The sequence below is a fragment of the Siniperca chuatsi genome, linkage group LG1, assembly GCF_020085105.1.
Source record: "Siniperca chuatsi isolate FFG_IHB_CAS linkage group LG1, ASM2008510v1, whole genome shotgun sequence".
NCBI lineage: Eukaryota > Metazoa > Chordata > Actinopteri > Centrarchiformes > Sinipercidae > Siniperca > Siniperca chuatsi.
Genome location: NC_058042.1, coordinates 27,957,402 through 27,978,859, shown reverse-complemented (window position 1 = coordinate 27,978,859; position 21,458 = coordinate 27,957,402). Strand labels below are relative to the sequence as shown.

General features: G+C 39.6%; 1 protein-coding gene across 1 annotated transcript; it reads right to left on the bottom strand.

The window, feature by feature from the left end:
• Positions 1–5,033: 5,033 nt before the first annotated feature.
• Positions 5,034–19,379, bottom strand: pepd (peptidase D). Its single transcript, XM_044174718.1, has 15 exons — positions 19,229–19,379; positions 17,599–17,782; positions 16,890–17,017; positions 15,892–15,955; positions 13,555–13,602; positions 12,943–13,004; positions 12,089–12,133; positions 11,061–11,136; positions 10,300–10,346; positions 9,166–9,234; positions 8,423–8,500; positions 8,182–8,330; positions 7,571–7,755; positions 6,611–6,802; positions 5,034–5,590 (listed from the first exon to the last, which is right to left on the bottom strand). The coding sequence occupies exons 1-15, from the start codon at positions 19,243–19,245 to the stop codon at positions 5,456–5,458; spliced, it is 1,479 nt and encodes a 492-aa protein (XP_044030653.1). The 5' UTR covers positions 19,246–19,379; the 3' UTR covers positions 5,034–5,455.
• Between the last annotated feature and the right edge of the window lie 2,079 nt (positions 19,380–21,458).

Genomic DNA, 21,458 nt, shown 5'->3' with positions numbered 1-21,458 from the left:
TTGGTCTCTGGCCCGTGACTTGACTGATAAGATAACAAACACAACGTTTATGATTCAGCCTTGATTGACTGATTTTATGGCTCAAGGATTTCTGTATCACTGCTGGCTGAGTTTACAGGTATAACTGCGAGGACAGATCTGCCGCACTGAGGTGGTAGATGGCGTGAGTGGCTGAGTACTTACAGGAGGAGGTAGACACAATAATGCACTACAATACAATCCATTACCCTGTCCAGCCATGCAAGACTCAAAAATACCTCGTGAAATTTACAATGTCCAATGGTTTGTAGAGGTATTGATTGCACTCCATGACCATTTTAGAGGGCCGAATTTCTGGCAATTTTAAGCCAATGGACTGACAGTGATTATACCAGTGACTGTATATTATATTCATGAAAACTCTTCACATGAATGTCAATTGGCAGAAACTTTCCCACTGAGTTTCATCAAAAGAGTGAAACAGCGCCCTCTGTGTTAAATGTTAGTCAGCCAGCGTGGTTAAAGATGACATCTTAAACTGGTGGCCTTTAGCTAGGCAGGCAAGCCTGCCGTCACTGTCATGTCATACCTCTATGAAACTACAAATTGGACAGGTCGCTGGAAAAGAAACGCTCAGTGAATTGAGAAGCTAGTCGTACAACCAAAAGAAAGCTAACAACATCGTTGAAATGAAAGAACCTGGTGGGTTAGCTTGTTTCCCGTTGTTGTTAATTATAAGTTATCGGCTACCGTGCTTTTGTAAGCACAAACGTTAGCAAACGTTAGCTAGCAGCAGGGCCCCACAGTGGGAAATAGTTATCTGGATGTTGACGCTTCAGCTCCCCGAAACAAAGAAGAATGGGCTTCGACGCCAAATAGCGTGAGTCAGATAACGTTAAGTTACCTTCCTCCGTCCGTCTGTCACCTACCGTTACATCTCTGTATCTGTCTGTCTCTTTGCTCGCTGGTTTCTTCCCTGATGGAGCTCGTCCTGACTCATGAACTCCTGTGAACTCTGTTTCCCTAAAGGTATGCAGCATCGAAACAACAAGGCAGTTTAACTCAACATCTAAAGGTATGGTTGATTTGGTTGAAACAGCTCTTTATTGTTTCCTTAATGTAAGATCCCTTGCTAATACATCGTTTATCTGCCAGGATTTAATCATGACAGAGTCTTGGATTAATCCTGAGGATTGTGCCCCTCTGTCCCCCCAAGAATTGTTATTTTCCCACCAGCCAAGATTGACAGGTTGAGGCGGTGGCCTTGCACTAATACACAGAAATGTTTGATTTTAATGGCCATTTTTGTTGCCCCTCTTCCTTTACTTCTGATTTTATCAAACTTTTAGATAATTTTAATCTTACCCAATATGTCAAACATCCCAGCCATCACAAAGGTCATACATTTCATGGTTTCTGTGGGGAAGATGTCATCTCTGATGATGGGGCTGGGCTTTTCCAGGTTCCTGTCAGGCTTTTTCCTCAGCCATATTTTTTTTTTTTTTTTAGTACCCATGCCTCATGAGGGCCTCACCGTAGAGGAGCTTGTCAGTGTTTTTAATAGCTTTTGCATATATTTGCGAGTATAGCTCTTGTCAGATACAAACAGTTGAAATCTTCTTCTCTGCTGTGGCTAAATGAAGAAATAAGAAACTGAAAAAGACAACGTCGGAAGGTACTAGCTTCTCTTAAAGATCTGATGTGTGCGCAGAGTAGGCGGAGTCTGTACACCATTTAAAAGGCCTCTCAGCCGGTGCGTACGCCAGATGTCCCGCTCAGTTCAAGCGGCGACAGCGGCGTGTATGCCTACCTCGATCACATGGCCCATACAAACACAAACCGGTTTAAAAGACAGAGAACTGCTGAATGTCATTCAGGCTTAAATAAAATCATATTGGGAACATTGCTGTCCATGGAGAAGGTAGGAAAGCTACCGTGGCTTTTACCCTGTAGGCCGACATTGTTGTTTGTTTTGTCAGCTGACAGTCACGTGGTTGCTGCCGCTGGCTGACAGATTGCACTCCATTTAAACAGTTTTCCCGCCTTCGCCATCAGGTGTTAAGCGGTGCACCGGCGCTCTGAAATGGCAGGGGATCCACACAGGAAGTTGTTGTAACTTGAGTGTACATGTTCAAATCTGCCTCAAACTTCACATGTTTGAGACTTTCGCGATGAAAAGTTGTGCTAAGTGTGAGTTTTCCTTGAAGGGTGTGTCTGTGGCGTGGCTTCGAATATTGATGTTTCTCCAAGAAACATGAAATTGTTGTAACTTAAGTGTACGTGGTAATATTTGTTCCAAACTTCATGTTTCATAAGAGTCAAAGTCATAGCGCCACCTACTGGCAACAGGAAGTTACAGGCCCTATACTCTTACAAACTACTCTAGCAGATTAACCACACCCATCTCAAACTTGTTCAGCAGAGTCTTAAGACCTTGATGATGTTTCATTGTGAAGATTGTGTGCCGTTGCCGTGGCGACACATTATTCCGTGGCGACACATTATTCCGTGAAATAGGAAGTTGTTGTAACTTCAGTGTACTTTGTCCAATCCGGGAAATTTCATATGGTTGATAAGAGTCCCGGTCTGAGGACATCTACATTAGGAGTTGTAGTCATTGCGCCACCTACTGGCAACAGGAAGTAAGCCTTGCGTGACAATCATCATTTGATTCACATGAAAATGTCAGGGTGTGGTATGCACTTGATATACTGGAAAATGACGTATAGTGGGTGTTCTCTAGAGCCACAGAGTGGACACAGGAAGTTACATTTAACTCCTTCCTGCAGTGTCCAGAACATGTGAAAATTCAGAGGCTGCTTCGAGCCACAACGCGCGGCCAGGTGTGAGGGCCTGTCCGTCGCTGCTTGCAGCTTTAATTATTGTTTTGGTTTTAAGCTGTGTAGTGGACATTAGCATTTACAACTAACTAGAGAAATGTGGAACTTGTATGTGAACATAAACTTTTAGATCTCTGAATGTTTTTAGTGTTCAGTCTTTTTAACTATTCAGCTCTGGTAAATTGTAGGACTATATTTTTGTATTTTTTCATGTTAGTCCGTTTTGGGCGGCATCTGTAAATGCAGCGTGATTTATTGATATTTAGGGCCAAAGTGTGAAAGACTCACCAGGTCCTAACAAGGGAAATAAAATACAAAAGATTATCAGTTTTATTTAAAGAATAAAAGTGACAGCTCGGGTCCTGTCTTGACTTCTGATAGGCTGAGATAGCATGTAAATAGTGATATAATTGTGAATTCACGTAGGCTAATAGACAAATAAATGTGGCAGCAAAACACTTAGTAGGCCAATTTATGCATTAAAGCTGATCTGTGCGTACACTTGTTAAGAAAAAGTCCTGTTTCTAACAGAAACGTCTAATTAACAATGATCAAGGAGTTTCTTACAGTTTATTTAAAAATCAGTAACTATTAGGCTATTAAAGTACTGACTTACAATGAAATTCAATAATTGTGTTCCCTGGTCTAATAACGTAATACATAAATAAATGTGGCAGCAAAACACTTACTTGAAATATGCCAATTTATTCATCCAAGCTGATTCGTGCGGCTTTTTTTAAGAGAAACGTTTAATTAACAATGATACGAGTTTATTAGTTTATTTTTTTAAAAGCAACTATGTGCTATGTACCACGTGCTGCCTGTTTTTACCTGAGCATTGTTGGAAAGACTGCAATGGTTTTGGACTGATGAAATGGCTGTACCTGAAGTCAAGTTCTCACTGTGTCCCACCTGAAGTCTCTACTGTCCTTTCTGTAGGCAGTCTTTGGCTCGGTTTTCGTTTACCTGTGGGTTTTTGCGCACCTGTTGTCCAGCAATGGGCTCAAATTTTCGTCCTGGTCAACGTCACTTTTGCAGGCATCGTGCATAAAAAATGACAAATGTGAATGTCTGTTTTGGCTTCATGTTTGTCTGACTTTTTGTCACATTTGGCACCCTCCTTATTAAGACACAACATTTCATTTCAACTGCAATTTTATAGTTGGAATGACAAATTCGACGTTGATTGACTTGTTTCAATACTGTGGTCTGTGTCAACATACAGTATATTCAGAAGGAAATATTAGTTATCAATTAAGCCCCCAGCATGATATTTTATTGGCTGTGAGCTTCTAGGGACAGCAAAATCACCCATCTTTGATATTGAGTTCATAAAAGTTGACTCATGTAATGATATTGAGATATATTGCTGTTTGGTGCAACAGTGTCTGTAGTAAGCAGTGTTAATAATTTTTCATTGAATTGAATGACAGTGGCCCCTGGTGGCCAATATATGCAAGTGTGTCTTTTACGTTTAGTTCATCTGCCCCACGAAATTATGTACGAAATCATTTTACTGTATTTGGCCCGCTGTGATCTAGAGTTTCTGCTTTAACACCTTTTTTCAGTTCCATTCAAAACCTGAACACCGCGCCTCTCAGCTGTTATCATGCTTTTATATGTTATCAGTGCCTCCCGAGCACTGTTTCCATCTGATCCATGAGTACTGTATACCGAGTGCATCAATGTTTAAGTTCAGGATGACTCAATTATGCAATCTGTTCAATCTGTGAGGGAAATAACTATTGTGACTCTTGATTTTTCCAAAGAACATTCACAAAAATACCAGAATCCATCAATTCAACACAGAATACATTTTAAATTTCAAATGTTCAGACTGATTCTCATGTTTTGTGGTTTTCTGAAATACAACACAATCACTAAATATTTGTACACTTTACAGCTTACTTTCCTTGTGCGATTCCTGAATTGATTCAGTTTTACATCGAAGAAATGTCTCTGATTTAAGTCATCCATCTAGAGGACAATAGCAGTCTTACAACAAACATACTGTATTTTAGAAGTTCCACTTCTTATACGTTGATTTAATTATCCATCTTAAAGAGGAACTGTCAGGACATTTTCTTCTGTCAGGACAAGAGGACTACTCTGGTTACTGTGTGGATAAAGAACATTTGTGGTCCAATGTATTTGTATGAAAGAATACTTGTACAAAATACCAGCTAAATAAATGAACAAATCTGCTGCACACAGTTGCAAATTAAAATGTTTATTTAATTTAATTTCACAGCATTTTTTTGTGAATCAATGTTTACAAAGAGGAAAATATAAGAATAAGAATTACTTTCAAAAAATTGTATTTATTTTTCCGGGACGCACATAAATGAACACATTTATTTTATTAAAGTAGTTTGTCCCTTAAAGTGACTGCATCACAATTTTCAAAACATTATGAAAGCTTTATAAAGATACTGTATGAAAGTTTTCATGTTCCTTGCTTTTTATCGTGTTAATTGTACTGCTTAATAATAATCTTGATTGTGTATCTGTTGTATAAGTGAGATATGAGTAATAACTTCAGTTTTACCGAAGAATAGTCTTGTTGTTTATCTGCAGTAGTTAATGTCGTCGCAGAGTACAGCTCAGACTTTACTGTGAGACGTCAGTCAGAATTTCTAGCTGCTGACGACAGGGCTGAAGGGTTTTGCAGAGTCTGCCATGAAAGCCTCAATCTCCTCCACGGTGCGAGGGACGCAGGTCAGCAGCTCTATGCCATCAGCTGTCACTGCGATGTCATCTTCAATGCGAACCTGTTCCACAGTGACATAGTAGTCAATCAAACACGGCGGAAACAAAGCGGAAGACATTCAAAGGCAAACTCAGTCAATGTAAATGCAAAAATGTAAAGAATTCATATGTTGATTATGAGCTGGATCGGTCACTGAAAAATCTCTATTCACATGGCAGAAGTTTAACTTAACTAAATGGTCATCAAGGAAAATGTTAAGTGTGTGTTAAGGAATGTTCAACAATTTTTGTACAATTTCATAATATTGATTATCATTCTTATATAATTTATGATAACTTGTCAACTTAATGATCAGACACAGTAAGTCCTACACTTACAACAGTTGTATGCAAATCCACTGTTTTGCCATTTTATCTAAACTACTTATTTAAGTGAAAAAGTGAACATTAAAATTCTGAACCAAACCTGCCCCTGTTAAACGTCTCTTGGACCTTGCAGAAGTCCTTGTAGTGTTGTATGGGCTCATTGGAGCTACTACGTTAACAGATCTCACCAATTAAGTAAGTGATTTAAGATTTCATGAATTTTCACGACATAAGATTGATCGCGATCATGGCTCTGACATAAAAATCTATGACTTTTACATGAATTAGTCAAAGCACATCTGTGATCCTTCGTGATACTTTTTAGTTCAGAAAGGTTTTCTATGATTAACTGTAAAACAGTCTGGTTCCATCACGACTTCCCTTAAGGATTTATCAAATTCCCTGATTTTCCAGGTCTAAGCCTTAATTTTCATACTGTAATACATTGTAATACATTGTAGTCTTTGCATGTTTAAAGTGACATTACTTGTAGCTTTTAGCGTCATAGTCATGTAGCCTATTGCAACACATGAAAGAATAACAATGTTTTCATTCTGTGGACCAAGAATCAAGTAAGTGTTGCCCTGCGAGCTCTCTGGTGAGTTAATTTCAGTATCAGTGGGTTTTCCTGTAGAAAACTTGATTCATTTCTATTACCGCTCTGGTGAATCCAATCCAACAAACACAACCAAATGAAACCGTGCAAGCAGACTGACCCCTCCAAAGCTGCGGAAGCGAGCCAGCACTTGGTTGTTGATGAAGCAGCTCTGAGCAGGGTTGGCCAGGGCCTGGTCCAGCAGGTGGTTGATGAAGTATATGCCGGGCTCCACGGTGAGGACCATCCTCTCCTGCACCAGGCGGCCCATCCGAAGACTCTTCAGTCCGGGCTCATTAATACGCTCCACCCCCTGGACAACAGTACAGTTTGTTAAAACCACAGTTACAAAAAACTAACTGTGGTAACTTTTTTTTTTTGATAACCGTATTGAGATAGTATTTCTTTTTTATTTTGGATGAAATATACTGTAGGATAACTGTAGCCCAGACTAAATGGAGGCACCGCTACAGGAAACCACCATTACTTTAGATTTTGTGCATTTTTCATGCGAATCAGTTCTTCAGTAAAACAGTAAAATATCAGAGTGTGTCACAGTGAATCTCCTTTGACTGTGTTTCAGCTGAGTCCAGTGCTCAAAACTTTTCCACCCAGATAAGAAGAAAGAAAATTCTGGTTCAGACTGTGATTAGAGATAAATGATGTCAGTTCATTAAGCCAGGACTTAGCCCTGTATTACTGACACCTTCTGCTGGGGAACACTCAGCAGTTCCACTGGAGCTACTGTGGGTTAAATGTCTTCTGTATTTAGTTGTCAGAAGTGCATAACTGAACACAGACGGTTTCAGGTTGTGGTGGAGAATTTTGTCCAGTGTTCAGACAACATTTCCCCTTCCCCTCTCTCCTGCCCTCATCCTGAACTTGTTCCTGCAGCTTGGCCTCTTTTTGCTCAGCTCTCACTTCTGCACAGAGGGTCTCTCTATTATTGATGACACATCCATATTTGAGGAACAGGACTGTGTCTTCTTCTGCTTCTTTCTGGAGACTGTGCCTGTTACAGCACTAACTACTGGTTGGTTGTGATGTGGGCAATCTCAGAAGTTACGTCTTGCGTTCTCACCTCAGGGTATCCTCCCACATCGTGCACGTCGATGCCCAGCAGGTGTCCCAGGCCGTGGGGCATGAAGACGGAGCCCAGGTGGACCTTCAGCATGTCCTCCACGCTGCCGTTCAGGATGCCGATCTTCACCAGCTCCTCCAGGTGGACCCGGTCGGCCAGGCGGTGCATGTCAGTCCACTTCACACCTGCAACACAAACAGCATGGTTTATAAAGAACAGAAGGTTTTTTTTTGTCTTGAACTTTAAATTTAAGTATGCATGGTTATCTTTCTAAGCCCGAAAGCCTCTCAATATGTAGCTATGAATCTAAGACCGGGTTTCCATTTTATTTCCAAGTGTAGTTTACAAAGAAATATTATTTACAAGACCGCAGCAACCGTAATTTAAAAAATGTTAACTGTACTGAAAACCTTGGAGATTTAAAGTCAAATGCCGTCACCATGGTCATTATTATGGTTTTTACAACAAAAAAGATGCCTATAAAATGCAAAACAATTAGCAGTTAACCCCGTGCTGGTAGTACTTCTTTGAGGGCAGAAGATTACATTTTAAGTACTTTTCGTAGGTCAGTAAAGTGTACTCAATAGTTAAACTGACTAAAAGATGATAACCTGGTTTGATGGCAGCCATGACAGCTCGGGAGGATTTGAGGACGGCCTCGTAGACGGCCCTCTGGTCTGGAGTGAACTTGCCGTTGGCTGGGAAGGAGCAGGTGATGTCTGAGGAGTAGCAGTAGTACTCTCCACCCATGTCGAACAGACTGCGGGGGACAAAACATCAAAACTAATTCAGTCAAATTTATTTCCAAAGTGTTTTGGAGCCGAAAGTTAAAAACTACTGAAGGCTACTCACCACATGTCTCCCTCTGTAATTGTCTTGTCATTTGGAGCCCCAGCATGGCCGTAGTGGAGAATGGAGGAGTTATCGCCTCTTTTGTTAAACAATAACACAATACATAAATAGTATAACTATGAACAACTACTACACAAAGGTGGTAATTGCATTGAATATGACTTATATAAAGCTGAATATGACTTATATAAAGCTACCATGAAAAATAATTTGAATTAAATAATGTATTTCAATATCATCAGAGGGGTTCCAATCTTTCAACGTTTCATCAATTTCCTTTGAAGATGATCAGGTGCTCATTTTTCAAGCTCTTAATTTGAACAGGAAAATAGCTTGCATCCACTGACCACTAATCGCCAGGAAGTATTCATTACGCATGGCCTTTAATACAAAAGGCCAAAGCCCGATTAGCAACAACATCGCAATATTTCAGAATTCTTCATCCATAATGATGCTGCTAGCTAACAGTTACCCTGCAACAAAGAGGAATTTGATGGTGGTTTGGCCAATAAGCCAATCGGGATACTGCAGAGCTACAGACTTCAACTTCCTCTGTTCCACAGAGGCTGAAAGGATGTTATAAAGTGTTGCAGCAATGCTCTGCCTGACGTGAAGACAACATTTGATGGTGTTTGTTTGAGGTGTGTGCGTCAGCGCCTCTGCAGCCTATGACATTTACATGTATCTTTGGAGAAGCCTAAGTCAGGAATGAAACGGGTAAACATTAATTGACAAAGCCTTACGTTCCACAGATGCAGGTGTAGGAGGTGTGGCGCATCCCTCCTTTATTGTAGCAGTAGTGCTGGAACAGGCTGCAAAGAGAAGAAAAAAAGAAAAGCACCCAGTAAGAAAAAGGAAAGTAAACATTTCAGCAGAGATCACAGAAAACACTAATTAGCTAAAGGACTTTCGCTGCCCTCTTCCTGACTCCATGCTTTTTAAGAATTCATTCAGCACTCATTCTTTAATCATCACACGGTCAAGCACATCAAACACTTCGATGGATCTCGACAGCATTGCAACACTGTGTAAGAGGATGAGTCCACGTTTCCTGGTTCTTCTTACACAGCAAAGGCAAATGAGCATGACTGACAGCTGCTCTGACACAACATTGTTTTTAACAAAACAAAACACAGCAAATAATCTTATTAAAATATACAAACATTAAAAGACATTCATTCAATTACCATTCAAATGACTCTGTGTTTTGCTCCCGGCCTCTTCAGCTTGACAGCCATTTATGGGTAAATTGTGTTTCACCGTTGACATTTGTGTTTTTGGTGAATCAGAAACTTGTTTCACTGTGACACAATTTCCAACATGACGAAAACTAAGTTCTCAATCTAGATTGATCTTCCATCTGATTATAACGCTGCTCCTGTAATAATCTATCTGCTTAGTATTTCATTCTATATTTCATAGACTTTTTACTTTGTGACTTTTTACCTAAGCATACAGTAAAGGGCCATCCACAACTGACAGCGCCAGGTCTGCCAGTGTCATTACGTGGGCTGTGAAGCATGTGACATAATGTAGCAAACCCAGAACAAGCAAGAACCTCAGAGTCCTTACTCCACTGTACCTAATAAGATGTAATAATGATAGTTACTGGAGCGTCGACATGCACTGAGGCATAACATTTCTTCATGACTGTAGCAGAGTTGGTCTCCATATGCTATAAAATGTATTATCAGGAGACTATTTGAAAGTAAAGTCAAATAAAATAAGGACTGCTTCAATCCCCGCATATACTGTAGATATAACCTTAGAAGTAGAATGTCTGTCTTGACTTTTATATCTCTGTCTTGTCACCAAACATGGGCCTATATGTCTCTGGCATGAAAAACGAGGATCAATTGACAAAATGCATCACTTACCTCTCCATTTCATATTCTTTCTGTCCAGGCTTCACATGCTTCATGACCTACAGAGAAAAAGTGTGATTATATGTGATTAGCAAACTTAAAAACTACTGGATAAAACCGTTACTGACTCTTTTGAAATGGATGTCAATGTTCACCATATGCACAAAGCACCAAACTCTCATAATCGTTTTGTGTGTGTACCTGACGGAGCAGTGGCTCAAAATGCTCGACCCTCTGCATGTCACAGTTCCTCTGACGTGACATATAACACTTTTGTAATGTAGTTTCATTGGGACACAAGGGTAAAAACATACCTCTGAAAACTAAGTCTAATGATCACACTCGTAACAGGAGGAAAACGATATTGAACGCTCATGGTAAGTGATTTCAGAGGACAGATAACATTGAGTGGTTAACTGCTCCTCAACCCCTGAAGAGGTTATTCATGGCGATAAAGTCCTGTGCTGAAGTAAAGTATTGCTTTAATGTTAAAGCTTATTGGTCAAAGGCTATCTCTGTTAACTGCTGGCCTCAAAGCTACGGGATGTAGGTAAAATTGATAGCATTTAAACAGTTTATAGCCTTAGAGGATCCTGACATCTTGGATCCTTTGGGCGAGATTGAAGCTCAGTAAGCTGCTTGGTACTTGTTTGTGTTTATTTTCATGCTCTGAACTTGTCTTTTCTTTCTATTCCTTTCCTTTATTGTTCGAAATGTTAGCACCCCATTTGAGCACCCTTGCAGATGCTCTGTCTAGCAGAGCAAGATCTTACCATTTTGTGGGCGTCACTGGAAATCCTGTTGGTGTAGCGCAGGACCTCCAGCTCCATATCGGTCTTAATCAGACGGCTGCAGACACAGACAGACCAGCCTCTCATTCTAATCACTGCCAGTTTATCAATGCACAGTACGATGAATGTGCAGCTTAACAGTATAGAGAATCCATACAACTCTCACATTGAGCTAAAGGAATACAGTTTCTGTATTGTGATGGCAGAAATAGACATTTTTGAAATTCATCTTTCTAATATACACTGCTGATGCAGTAACTGATGTAGAGAACCAATATCTGGCAGATGGTCCTCCATCATTCCCAGGAACGTTGTATATAAATGAGACCTGTCATTTATTGAAATTCCAGTGGCAAACTTTCTCCTAATCTGCCGTTGCTGAAAATGTTTTAAACCATATTTGATTTCAAGCTCAGCTTTAAGACCATGTTAGAGCTGAAGCTTTTTGCCTGCTGATCTTACCATTTCACATTCATTTGTGTTAGGAAAGCAGTAGCTGATGGCTAGATACTGGAGAATATTAGGGACTTCTACAATAATAGAAACAAATAACACAAGGCAGTGGTAACCAATAGTAACACTAATGAAAGTAAAAAAATAATAAATGTCCCATTAAATGAGAGCCATGCAAGCGCCGCAGAGAAAAGGGGGCAGAGGGGTTCAATGAAGTCTTTCTTCCCAGGCAGTGTGCCTGAAAAGCATTCCTCCTTATTTCAGAAAATGTCAATTCATCTGGGGGGTGCAAACTCTAATGCCAAGGACAACCAGGCGAGCACGAAGTCCATTACATCTGTGCGAACTGGCTTCTGATTCTAAGAGGGTAAAAAACAAGCCAAAGACATGCTAGGAGGATTGCACAATTACCTGACTGGGTGGCTGTAATTGCCAAGGTTTGTGAGTTAAAGGTAGCAGAATTTGACGGAAGAAACTTTTAGGTAATTAAGGGAGAGTCTTTATTTTCATCTTGAGTGGGCTTTCTGAATAATATTATAAAACATTTAATTACTTACCATTCCACAATGACTGGGTGTAAAAAAGTGTTGTTCACTTGGAAGCTGATTTAAAAAAAAAAAAAAAACAAGAACAAGAAACAGACACATTATAAATAGAAATGAAGTTTTGGCAAAAGTTCAATAAGGAAGATCTCTTCCTTGACGTTCGGCCTTTGTTCCTCTGTGGGTGAATGTCTGCTATTTCCTGCTGTTCTGTCTTTCTCTGTCACTTCCGCTTTCCTATGCTGTCACAGTAAAATAACTCTGACATCACCATACTTGACCAGCCAGATTCAACACCAAGTTTCGATCAACCACCTGCTGGCTTTACTCTACCACCACCAGCATCTAGTCTCCGGGGCGATCCTGTCCTCTTTCCTATCTTTATATGTGCCTACGCTTAATGGTGACACTTCACATCGATGGAGTCTAATCGCCAAAAAATATTTTCTCTGTTGCTAACCTCAATAAATATTGTTATGCACTTCCAATTGAACTCTCCTTATTGAAATGCAATGTGATGCAAATGTCTATATTAGCTTTGAAATAAGTATATGAGACTTCTTTTTCAAAGCATTTGGGGTCAAAGTGTAGAACAGATAAAATGGTGTAATGTATGAGGTTTAAAAAAAGAACAAAGACCAGTGCTAAGAACAGTAACACTGTCATTAATTGATAACTAACAAGCAAAAGCAAGATTGTTTGCTTAATTAACCTAATTCTGAATATAATTTAATCAGCAACAATCGGTATGCATGAGTCTGTTGTATCCTTGGTTATAAAAGAAGAAAAAAAAAAAAAACAACAACAAAACAATAACCTCCCCAAACAAAGTATAATTATTAATGTAAATTGATGCCAATTGAACATACCGACTAATTCCTTCAAAGGAGGCTTCACGGCAGATGCTCCCGCTATCTGTATTCTGTCCTCGCTGCATGGAAAAAAAAAACACACACACAAAAAGTGAAATGACATCACCACCAAGTGCATTCAAATGTCAATACAGGACTTTCAATTGGTTTATATCCAGGCTGATGATCTATTCTGTAAAGACAGATGGACTGTAGAAGCTGTAGAATTAGTAAAAGGAGTTTACATTTATTCTCACACTGCACTTTTTAGCAGTTGATCAATATAATTATCAGGTTTTTGAAAGTTGATGTTAAAGATTCAGATTTTCAGTAGATATTTTGTGTCAATGGTTTACAGCTTCCACACAAACAAAATGAAAGGACTTTTTTTATATGATGACATCAGGCAAGGTGAGGTAGGGTGAGGCAGATCTGACTGGACCTTTTACAGACTACCATCCTTAAAGTTGGTTCAAAAATAAATAAAATACTCCCACACCACACCTGAAGAATTAGTCCTGTGATCAGTCGTCTGATTTTAAATAAAACCATATATCACTAGCTGTAATCAGGTAGGAATGAGTGATGCACTGTTCTGACGACACTCTGCAAAACAAGCCAACAGCATACCAGTGTTAGGAGCACTGCTGGTTTCAGGCTGGACAGGACATCGGCAATCTGCAAGGAAGCAGACAGGGAGCAATTAGGGCAGATACAACAAGCACCAGTTTTCTTCTGCTCTGAGGCTGCAGCATATAAAGGTCACTCCGGCAGACGCCGTTGTGGCTACGTGGCCTCTCTGCTCCTCAGCAGCACACTTCCTCAACACAAACCTCAAGTGACTTTATTACTCCTGCCAACAGCTTAAATGTCAGATAACCGATCCCTGACTCAGTGTTCACAGACACTGTGGTGATATTTGAGCATTGTTATTATTAATACCACTAAAATGGACTTCCTAAAACATTAACTGTTAACATTCAGCCTAAAATCTAGATGTGAATTGGAGCTTAATTTTGAGACATTGGAATAATTGCTATTGTGCTTAAAAGTTTTTAATGTCATTCTGAGGATATCATTCTCAGTTATACAGTGATTCAATAAGTCAACGATTAGCTGCAACAACAACTTCAACCTGTAAAAAAGAAGTTGCCTCAACCATTTGATCAGTTACAAATCTGACATTTGTTTCATTTATTGACAGAAAATATCTGATAGGAGACATCTGAGTTTTAAATGTCGTTTATGCATGAAGATTTGTTCATGTGTGCAGTAGTTGTAAACCACTGGAGTAAAACACACTTGTCAAGTCAAGTAAAGCCAGATAAAATAACTTTGAAGTTTTTCTGAAATATAACAAAACTTGGAAATTCAGTGGTAACAAACACACTCATTGCACATACTTGGAATATTCTTAAAATATCATCACAGATCCAAAAATATGGATATCATGAAAACTCAGAAGACTGGCCAGATACTTTAAAAAGAATGAAAAACACATTCACATTTTTCTCCACAAAATGCTGCATTCAACAATCTAAAGGTGAACTGTTTGCATGTTAAGCAGGGCAGTGCTGATAAAAGTGTGTGTGCAACAACACCTCCCATGTCTGAGTGTTTGAAAAATTGAAACCTGCTCAAATATTCATGACCTGGTTCTGATAAAAGAAAAGAAATATTGTTTTCCTTTAGGTCCTTCTGTAGGCAGCACTGCCAACTGAATGCTGATCAGCAGCAACCGATTTCTTTGTCTGACTAGATGACTATTAGTTAAACAAATGCTGAGGCAATTATTATATGATATAATGTTTTCTAATATTATATTGCAGTGTTGAGCTGCTATTGCTACATGGAAGAACAGGCTGTTGGTTGAAGTGATAATTGGATTCTTAAACTGTGACTAATCAGGAAATCTAACACCTCAGGCAGGTGCGGAGATGTAAAAATACCAGAAATATCAGCAGGATGAGACATCCAAAGGTCACAGTGTAAATCTAGAAATGAATGTAAAATTGTATGTGCATTTCAAATGCTAACTTCTAAATGATTTGTTTGCCAGTGAAAGCTGTTAGAGTCTGATTATATTATTTTGATTTGTCAACATGCACACCTCCAAAATAGCATTGGAGCTGTCAACCCTCCAACATAGCTCCCCTGGGAATCTGCTGTCAACACCGATATACATGACTGTTTTCCCAAACTCTCAAAATAGGCAATTACAGACAGTCTCAACAGGAATGTACAGTATGTTTTAGACTAGGCTGTTGAAGATAAGATAATGGCGCTGCAGGTTACAAATATAAAAAAAACCCAAACCCCACTCAAAATAAAAGTCCTCAGAGAATTTCGGTGGTTGATCTCCGTAAGATGTATGCACACTGATTAATTGTTCTACCAATTTAATTATCAGTATGATGCTCCATGTGCTTTGTGTGAGCCCAACTACTGCCCACGTTTTCTCAGACAATAGCCATTGATGTCATGGACTTCAAGCCTCAAAGCTTTTACATCCTCTCACACACACATGCCGTGTGCACATGCCCCAAACACACAAAGGCTTCAAAGAGTATCTTAAAATGTTCCATGCATGTCCATTTCTTTTTGAATCCCTTTGAATAACACATTGTGACAAATATGTTTGGCTCAAAAGGCTTCACAGTTGGATTTTACTTGACATGTTTAGTTGAGTAGATGTAAATGCTCTGTACTAAAAACATCTGCAATGTCACGTTCTACTGTAGGAGGTCCTAGTACGAACCTAATATGGGTCCTACTATCTGGCACCACCGATATCTTTGCCAGGAAGTTTAAATGAAAGACATGACTTTCACCTTTAAAACAGTCTACGGAGGTACTAATGTCCTTTGCTGTAACTTCACAGCTCAGTGACTGAACATCAAGGTTCAGTTACTGCACAGAAAAAAGGTCACGCACGCAGAGGCTGTTAAGACCGGCACCAAGACTTACATCACAGGCGTATTGCACCTCATCAACAGCATACTTCTCCTTGAAGTGCTCTTTAGGAAAGATCCTGTCAACAGATGCAAAACACACAACTGGTAAAGAAAAGTACAGTCAACAAACAAAAAGAATTAGATCTGTAAAAACATAACGGAGGGGTTAGACACTAACAGAAGTATTCAGAACCAAGATCAGAGGCAGAAAGCAAAACTAATGAAGAACCCAGCACATTCAAGTGCTGATCAAGTAACTCCTGAGTGAAAAGGATTTGTTTTACTGTCAGATAGTGGGCACCAAACATGGTCAAGAGTCTGCAGGTTATTTCCAGATCTTATGTCCGGTGGTTTGGAGTCTGTAACACTGTATGCATCACTTCTTTTTTTTTAAGATTTTTTTTTTTGGCTTTTTGCCTTTATACAGGAAATGTGGGGGGCAAGGGGGGGATGACATGTAGCAAAGTGCCACGGGTTGGATTCGAAACTGAGCCGCACGGGGCGCGCGCTCTACCAGGTCGACAGCCTGTCCTCATAAAATTCACCTAGCGCAGCAATCAACTGGTTGTCAGGTTTTCAGAGAAAGCAGCCAAATGTGTAAAATTGTCTTATTCATCCGCAAGTTCATGTCATTTTAAAGTTGTATTGTCAAAGTTGTATTTTTTGACCATTTGCAAGAGGATTCATAATTTCCAAAACAAACTGAATAAAAAAATAATAAATACAACAGTGTGGACTGGAAATACTGCAGCAGGCTTTGATATCAGTATAGTCAAACATGTCTGAGGTGGTTTGGGTGATGACAAATATATTAAGTCTTAAATGGTTCTTGGTGTTATTTACAATAAATAAACTAAATACAAACAAGTATATAAAAACATGTTTATACTGGGTGTAAAAGATGTAACTGTGTAGCACATGACTTTGTCAACCTTTTCTTCAAGTTACAGCTCACAGCTGGTGATGATTGTTGGCCATGTACACAGCTCTTTGAAGATTAGTGTGACTCACTTTCCCATCCAAGTAGCGTAGCTTTCAGGCAGTTTGGGAACAAAAAGGATGGATTTCCCAGAGTCCACATCAATGGCTCCATAACAGTCCGGCTCGGTTACTCCGAAAGCCCAGTGGAAGAAAGACTCCTGCAGAATTCAAAGAATCAGCCAGAGCATTAGCGAGGAGAAAATAATAGTCAGCTAGAAGAAAGCAGGAAGTTAGCCAATATTGGTCAGATTATTACATAATCTGAAAAATATATAGACGTTGTCCCTGATCAGGCCAGTTACGTCAAGAGAGCTGAATACAGAGCTCAGCAACAAAACAAAACTTTCAATGTGCCCATTGATTTTTCGTTACAAGTCACAAGCTTAGGTGGGAGTGAAAAAGAAATCAAAAACATGAGTGATTTCTCTGCAGAGTGGCTGGCCTACATATGTTTGACAGAGTGAGGAGATTAACAGTGCCAGAGGAGCTTGGAACTGGACTTGACTTTAGGAGAAGCTGGGTGAGGTTTTTGTGGGACCTCGATAGAACGCCCTCTGGGCGCTTTAGCGATCGGGGCACAACCAGCTGAGAGGAGACTGACACAGGACATGCTGGAGGGACTTAAACTCACTGCTGGCTTGGGGATCATGGGTGGATGGATGGATAAATAAACGCAGGACCCCGCCCCACCTCAGCCTCTGTTTTGCACCAATCCCAGAGTCGACTCAAGACTACTTACCTGCCTGAAAAGGAGGTCTGTGTCCGTGCAGTACCTCTGCTTCTGCTCTCCTCCCTGCAGCACCACCACTGACTGCGGCACCACTCCGTCTTTGGCTTTCAGCCCTTTGCATAGTCGTCGACGGTTCTCTGCAAATAGGGCTGCAGACACCCTCAGGGTGTCATTACCCAGCCAGTAGACAGGTCTGAGAGGACAGAGAGAGATAGGGTGGCTCAGAGTGGAGTAGTGGTTGGAGAGACTGACCCTCAACTGAAGGACTCTAGGTCTGGATTAGGATTTCCTTGACATAAAGTGCACAAGCCTAAAATGACAATTTTGTCCACACTGTCCCTACCATCATTCAACTGTTCTCAGATATCCTAGTGCTTATTCACAAAAGTATATAGCAGCTGCAGTGGGAAGAACTTAATTTAATGTCTTCTAAATTGTTGAGCTGAAGATGTTACGGTCTCTCTCTCTCACACACACACTCACACACAGCAAGGAGAGCGGACCCATCATGAACCACAATCCACCTTCAGAAAGAGTTAAGACAGATATAGACAGATAGATATCCTTTTAACTGATAGGTCTTGGTTATAAATCTTGGTCTCTGTCCGTGGCTTTGCTGATAAGATAACAAACAAGACATATCTGATTCAGCCTGGACTTTACCAAAGGTTAATCCATAACCTCATAGAATTTTATAGCTCAAGGATTTCTGTATCATTTACTGTTGGCTGAGTATACAGTACAGGTGTGATTGTGTATCTGTGAGGACAGATCAGCCCCAGTGATGTGGTAAATGATGTTATTGAAGGAGGACGACCAAGTACTACACTGCAATCCAGATACCCTGCCCGTCAATAGCCCAGGAATAAAAAAAGGTGATAAGGTGTGTCTGATGTTTGTTCCAATCTCTGGCAGAGATCACTTTATGTCTGCTGATTGCTGACAACTTTGATTACCACAGCAGTTTCTTATACAGTTTTACGTAATGATCACAAGCAGTCTGCCTGGGTTGTGTCGTGATCACACGAAAAACAAGCTTGTTCTCTAGCGATCCCAAGATAAATCTGAGGTGTCAAACATGAGCAAATGGATAAGACAGGAAATAAATTGTTACACAAAATTATTTCTCTAAATTATTGTCAATAAAAAGTTTTGTTTTATCTTTTAAAATATTGGAATACGTTCAGCCCTTCAGTCCTCTAAACATCCTTCAAATAAAACAGTAGGCACCTCTGTGATGAGGGGTCACATTGCTTCATTTTAAAGGGCCCCAAGCCAAAAAGGTTGGGAACTTAATGCATTTACTGTAGAAATGTTTTTCAAAGCAGCTGCAGGCATGCTTACTTCGGTCTTAAAAATTTGGAAATTGGATCAATGCTGTAGAAAGGTCGCTACAACCTTACGAAACTAAACTTCAAAACATTTTGGTATTAGTTACACAGGTTGACAGTGTAGTAACGGTACATCTACGTGGCAACAGTTTTATTATCAGACGAGCTCGCGAGCTTAGCGAAGGGACATTTTTATGTTCCGGTTGACTAAAAAGTAAAAGCTAACGCGACTCTATTCTGACTTAAACTAAATAAATACACAGTGTAGTCAGTCAAAGAGCTGTCAGAAAACAGAAAACTCAACTCACTGTGGTGCAGCAGCCATACTGATGCTCTGGTCCAAACTGTCACGTGCTGACACTAGTCACGTGAGTTTCATGCGGCTCTGGCGCTAGTCAGCTGACGTAGCATTGTGCTGCGTTCAGGTCTTTAGGAAATACCACTCTCAACAGTGAAGTTGCATCGAGAGGCTCCTCCTATGATGTTACTGCGGCTGTCGTTAACAAAGTCCTGCAGTCAATAGGAGAAAACACCATCAAACAAATTAAAAACACGTAAAATGAAAAGCTAAAAAGAAGAAAGAGGCTCAAAACAATACTGTCCCATGAGCTAGGCTACTACTGAAAATACTGGTGAAAATTCTTCACCCCCTAAATGTCACATCATTGCAAGTACTAATAGTTGTCAGTGATATATAATATAGGTATAAAACTGATGGTGTGTTGCGTCCTTACTATACAGTACAATAAGGGGGCAGCAAAATTCTCTGATTGAATTATTACAGAAAGATGCAAACAACTATGAAAAACATGGCAAACAAGTGCAGCGAATAATACAGAAGCCACACTCAACATGTTTTTGCAATAGGATGTAAGGTTTTTTTTGCCACATTAATACATTTTTGAGTACTTATTCGTTTTTCAATTTATGGCTACACTTACAGTGCTTTGGTTAGGTATGAAGATAAATGAGCCATCAGGTTCATGTTGGCAAAGTCAAGTCCGCTGAGAGCTACAATGACTTAACATGTAAACATTGTTGCTTTGGAGCTGTTAATTAGATAAATGTAGCTAAAACAACCATATCAATGTGTTTTATATATATATATATATATATATATATATATATATATATATATATATATATAAAGGCCATAATATACAGAGTCATACTATACAGATACACACACATGATCCAGCTCTCAGTTCCAAACTGTTTTTTTCCCCTGTTATCATTTGAGATACATCTACAGTTGTACATTAGAGTTTTGTTTTGTTTTTTTATTGAAAAGAGGAGGAGCACAATTGACCTTGTAGAGTCACACAGGAGATCTGCTTTTGGTTCCTTTTTTTCATGTGCTGAGGAAGTGAAAGTATGCATGGTCATGAATATAAATGAGTCCACACTAAGAGAATTAGAACCTGTTCTATAATCTACAGGGAACACAATGTGTTTACACTTTCACATGCATACATGGTGAGACGCTTTATAACCAGTGTACCAGTTTCATTGTTTACAAGTTAGAAGTGGACTAAAGAAGTCATTTTTAATCTATCAAGTGCCCAGGGGTTAGGAAACTCGCTAAACACATAAGGCAGCCTTCAATTTAACTATGAAACATGAGAAAACGTTACTCTCTTTGTTTTTCCCAGACAGCAGTGGCTATTCTGATTAAGGTTTGGCTTTTGCATGCCCTTAAAACTACAAGTACACACTCTCAGTTATATACATTTCCATTCAAACTCAAACTAAAACCTTAATATTCTTAAAGCAAAGTGAGATGTGAGACCTTCAGAGGCACACATACACATCTTTGGAAAGGTACAGTATCATGTCTCTTTTGATTTGATTCTGCAATGGTGCTTTTACAGTAAAAACAGTAGGGGGAGATGCAACTCTCTTTTCTCACAATGCAGGGAGAGTTTGAGAAATAATTAATTATTATGAATGACTGCAGATACATGATGCAGGTAACAATGTGTCATAAAAGACAGCATCCATGCAAAGATGACAGACTGTCAAGAGGGTTGACACACTGACAATGAAACACGAGCAGCTTTCACTATCATGACAGGTAGATGTATATGGAGACAAGATATTTTGACACCTATCTGTTTTTCTGCAGAAATAAAGTTTCTGATAGTTTCATAAACACTTCCAATCCAGGTGGATGGAAGTCATCTTTAACGTGTATTTTAACCTTAATGGAGGTGGATGGGGAATTTACCAAAAACTGTTGGAACGTCTGGAGTGGAAGATATCTAAGTAGTCAATAAGACTAAGAGTATAAAGTACTTGCAAACATCATTTGTCCATGTCTAAACTCTTTTAAAGTGTGCACTCGTTATTTGGACTTAGTATTTTGCTGAAAAATGAACACTGACGACTTATTTAGATTTCCAGATATTATTAATAACACTCCTAACCTTTCCACCACCTTTTCTACCAGTGTGGTCTCAGTTAAATGAGGCAATTGCTCTCAGTAAGTTGTGCCTAATTTGAACTAGAGGCAGTTCTACCCAGTACTCATTATATTCA

What these genes read in the sequence shown, in the direction of transcription:
- pepd (XM_044174718.1), bottom strand. An exon ending in CAGCAGTGCTCCTAACACTG is followed by an intron (nt 13,005 to 13,554) that starts GTATGCTGTTGG and finishes TTTTCCATGCAG; the next exon opens with CGAGGACAGAATACAGATAG. An exon ending in CACCCAGTCATTGTGGAATG is followed by an intron (nt 11,137 to 12,088) that starts GTAAGTAATTAA and finishes CTGTGTCTGCAG; the next exon opens with CCGTCTGATTAAGACCGATA.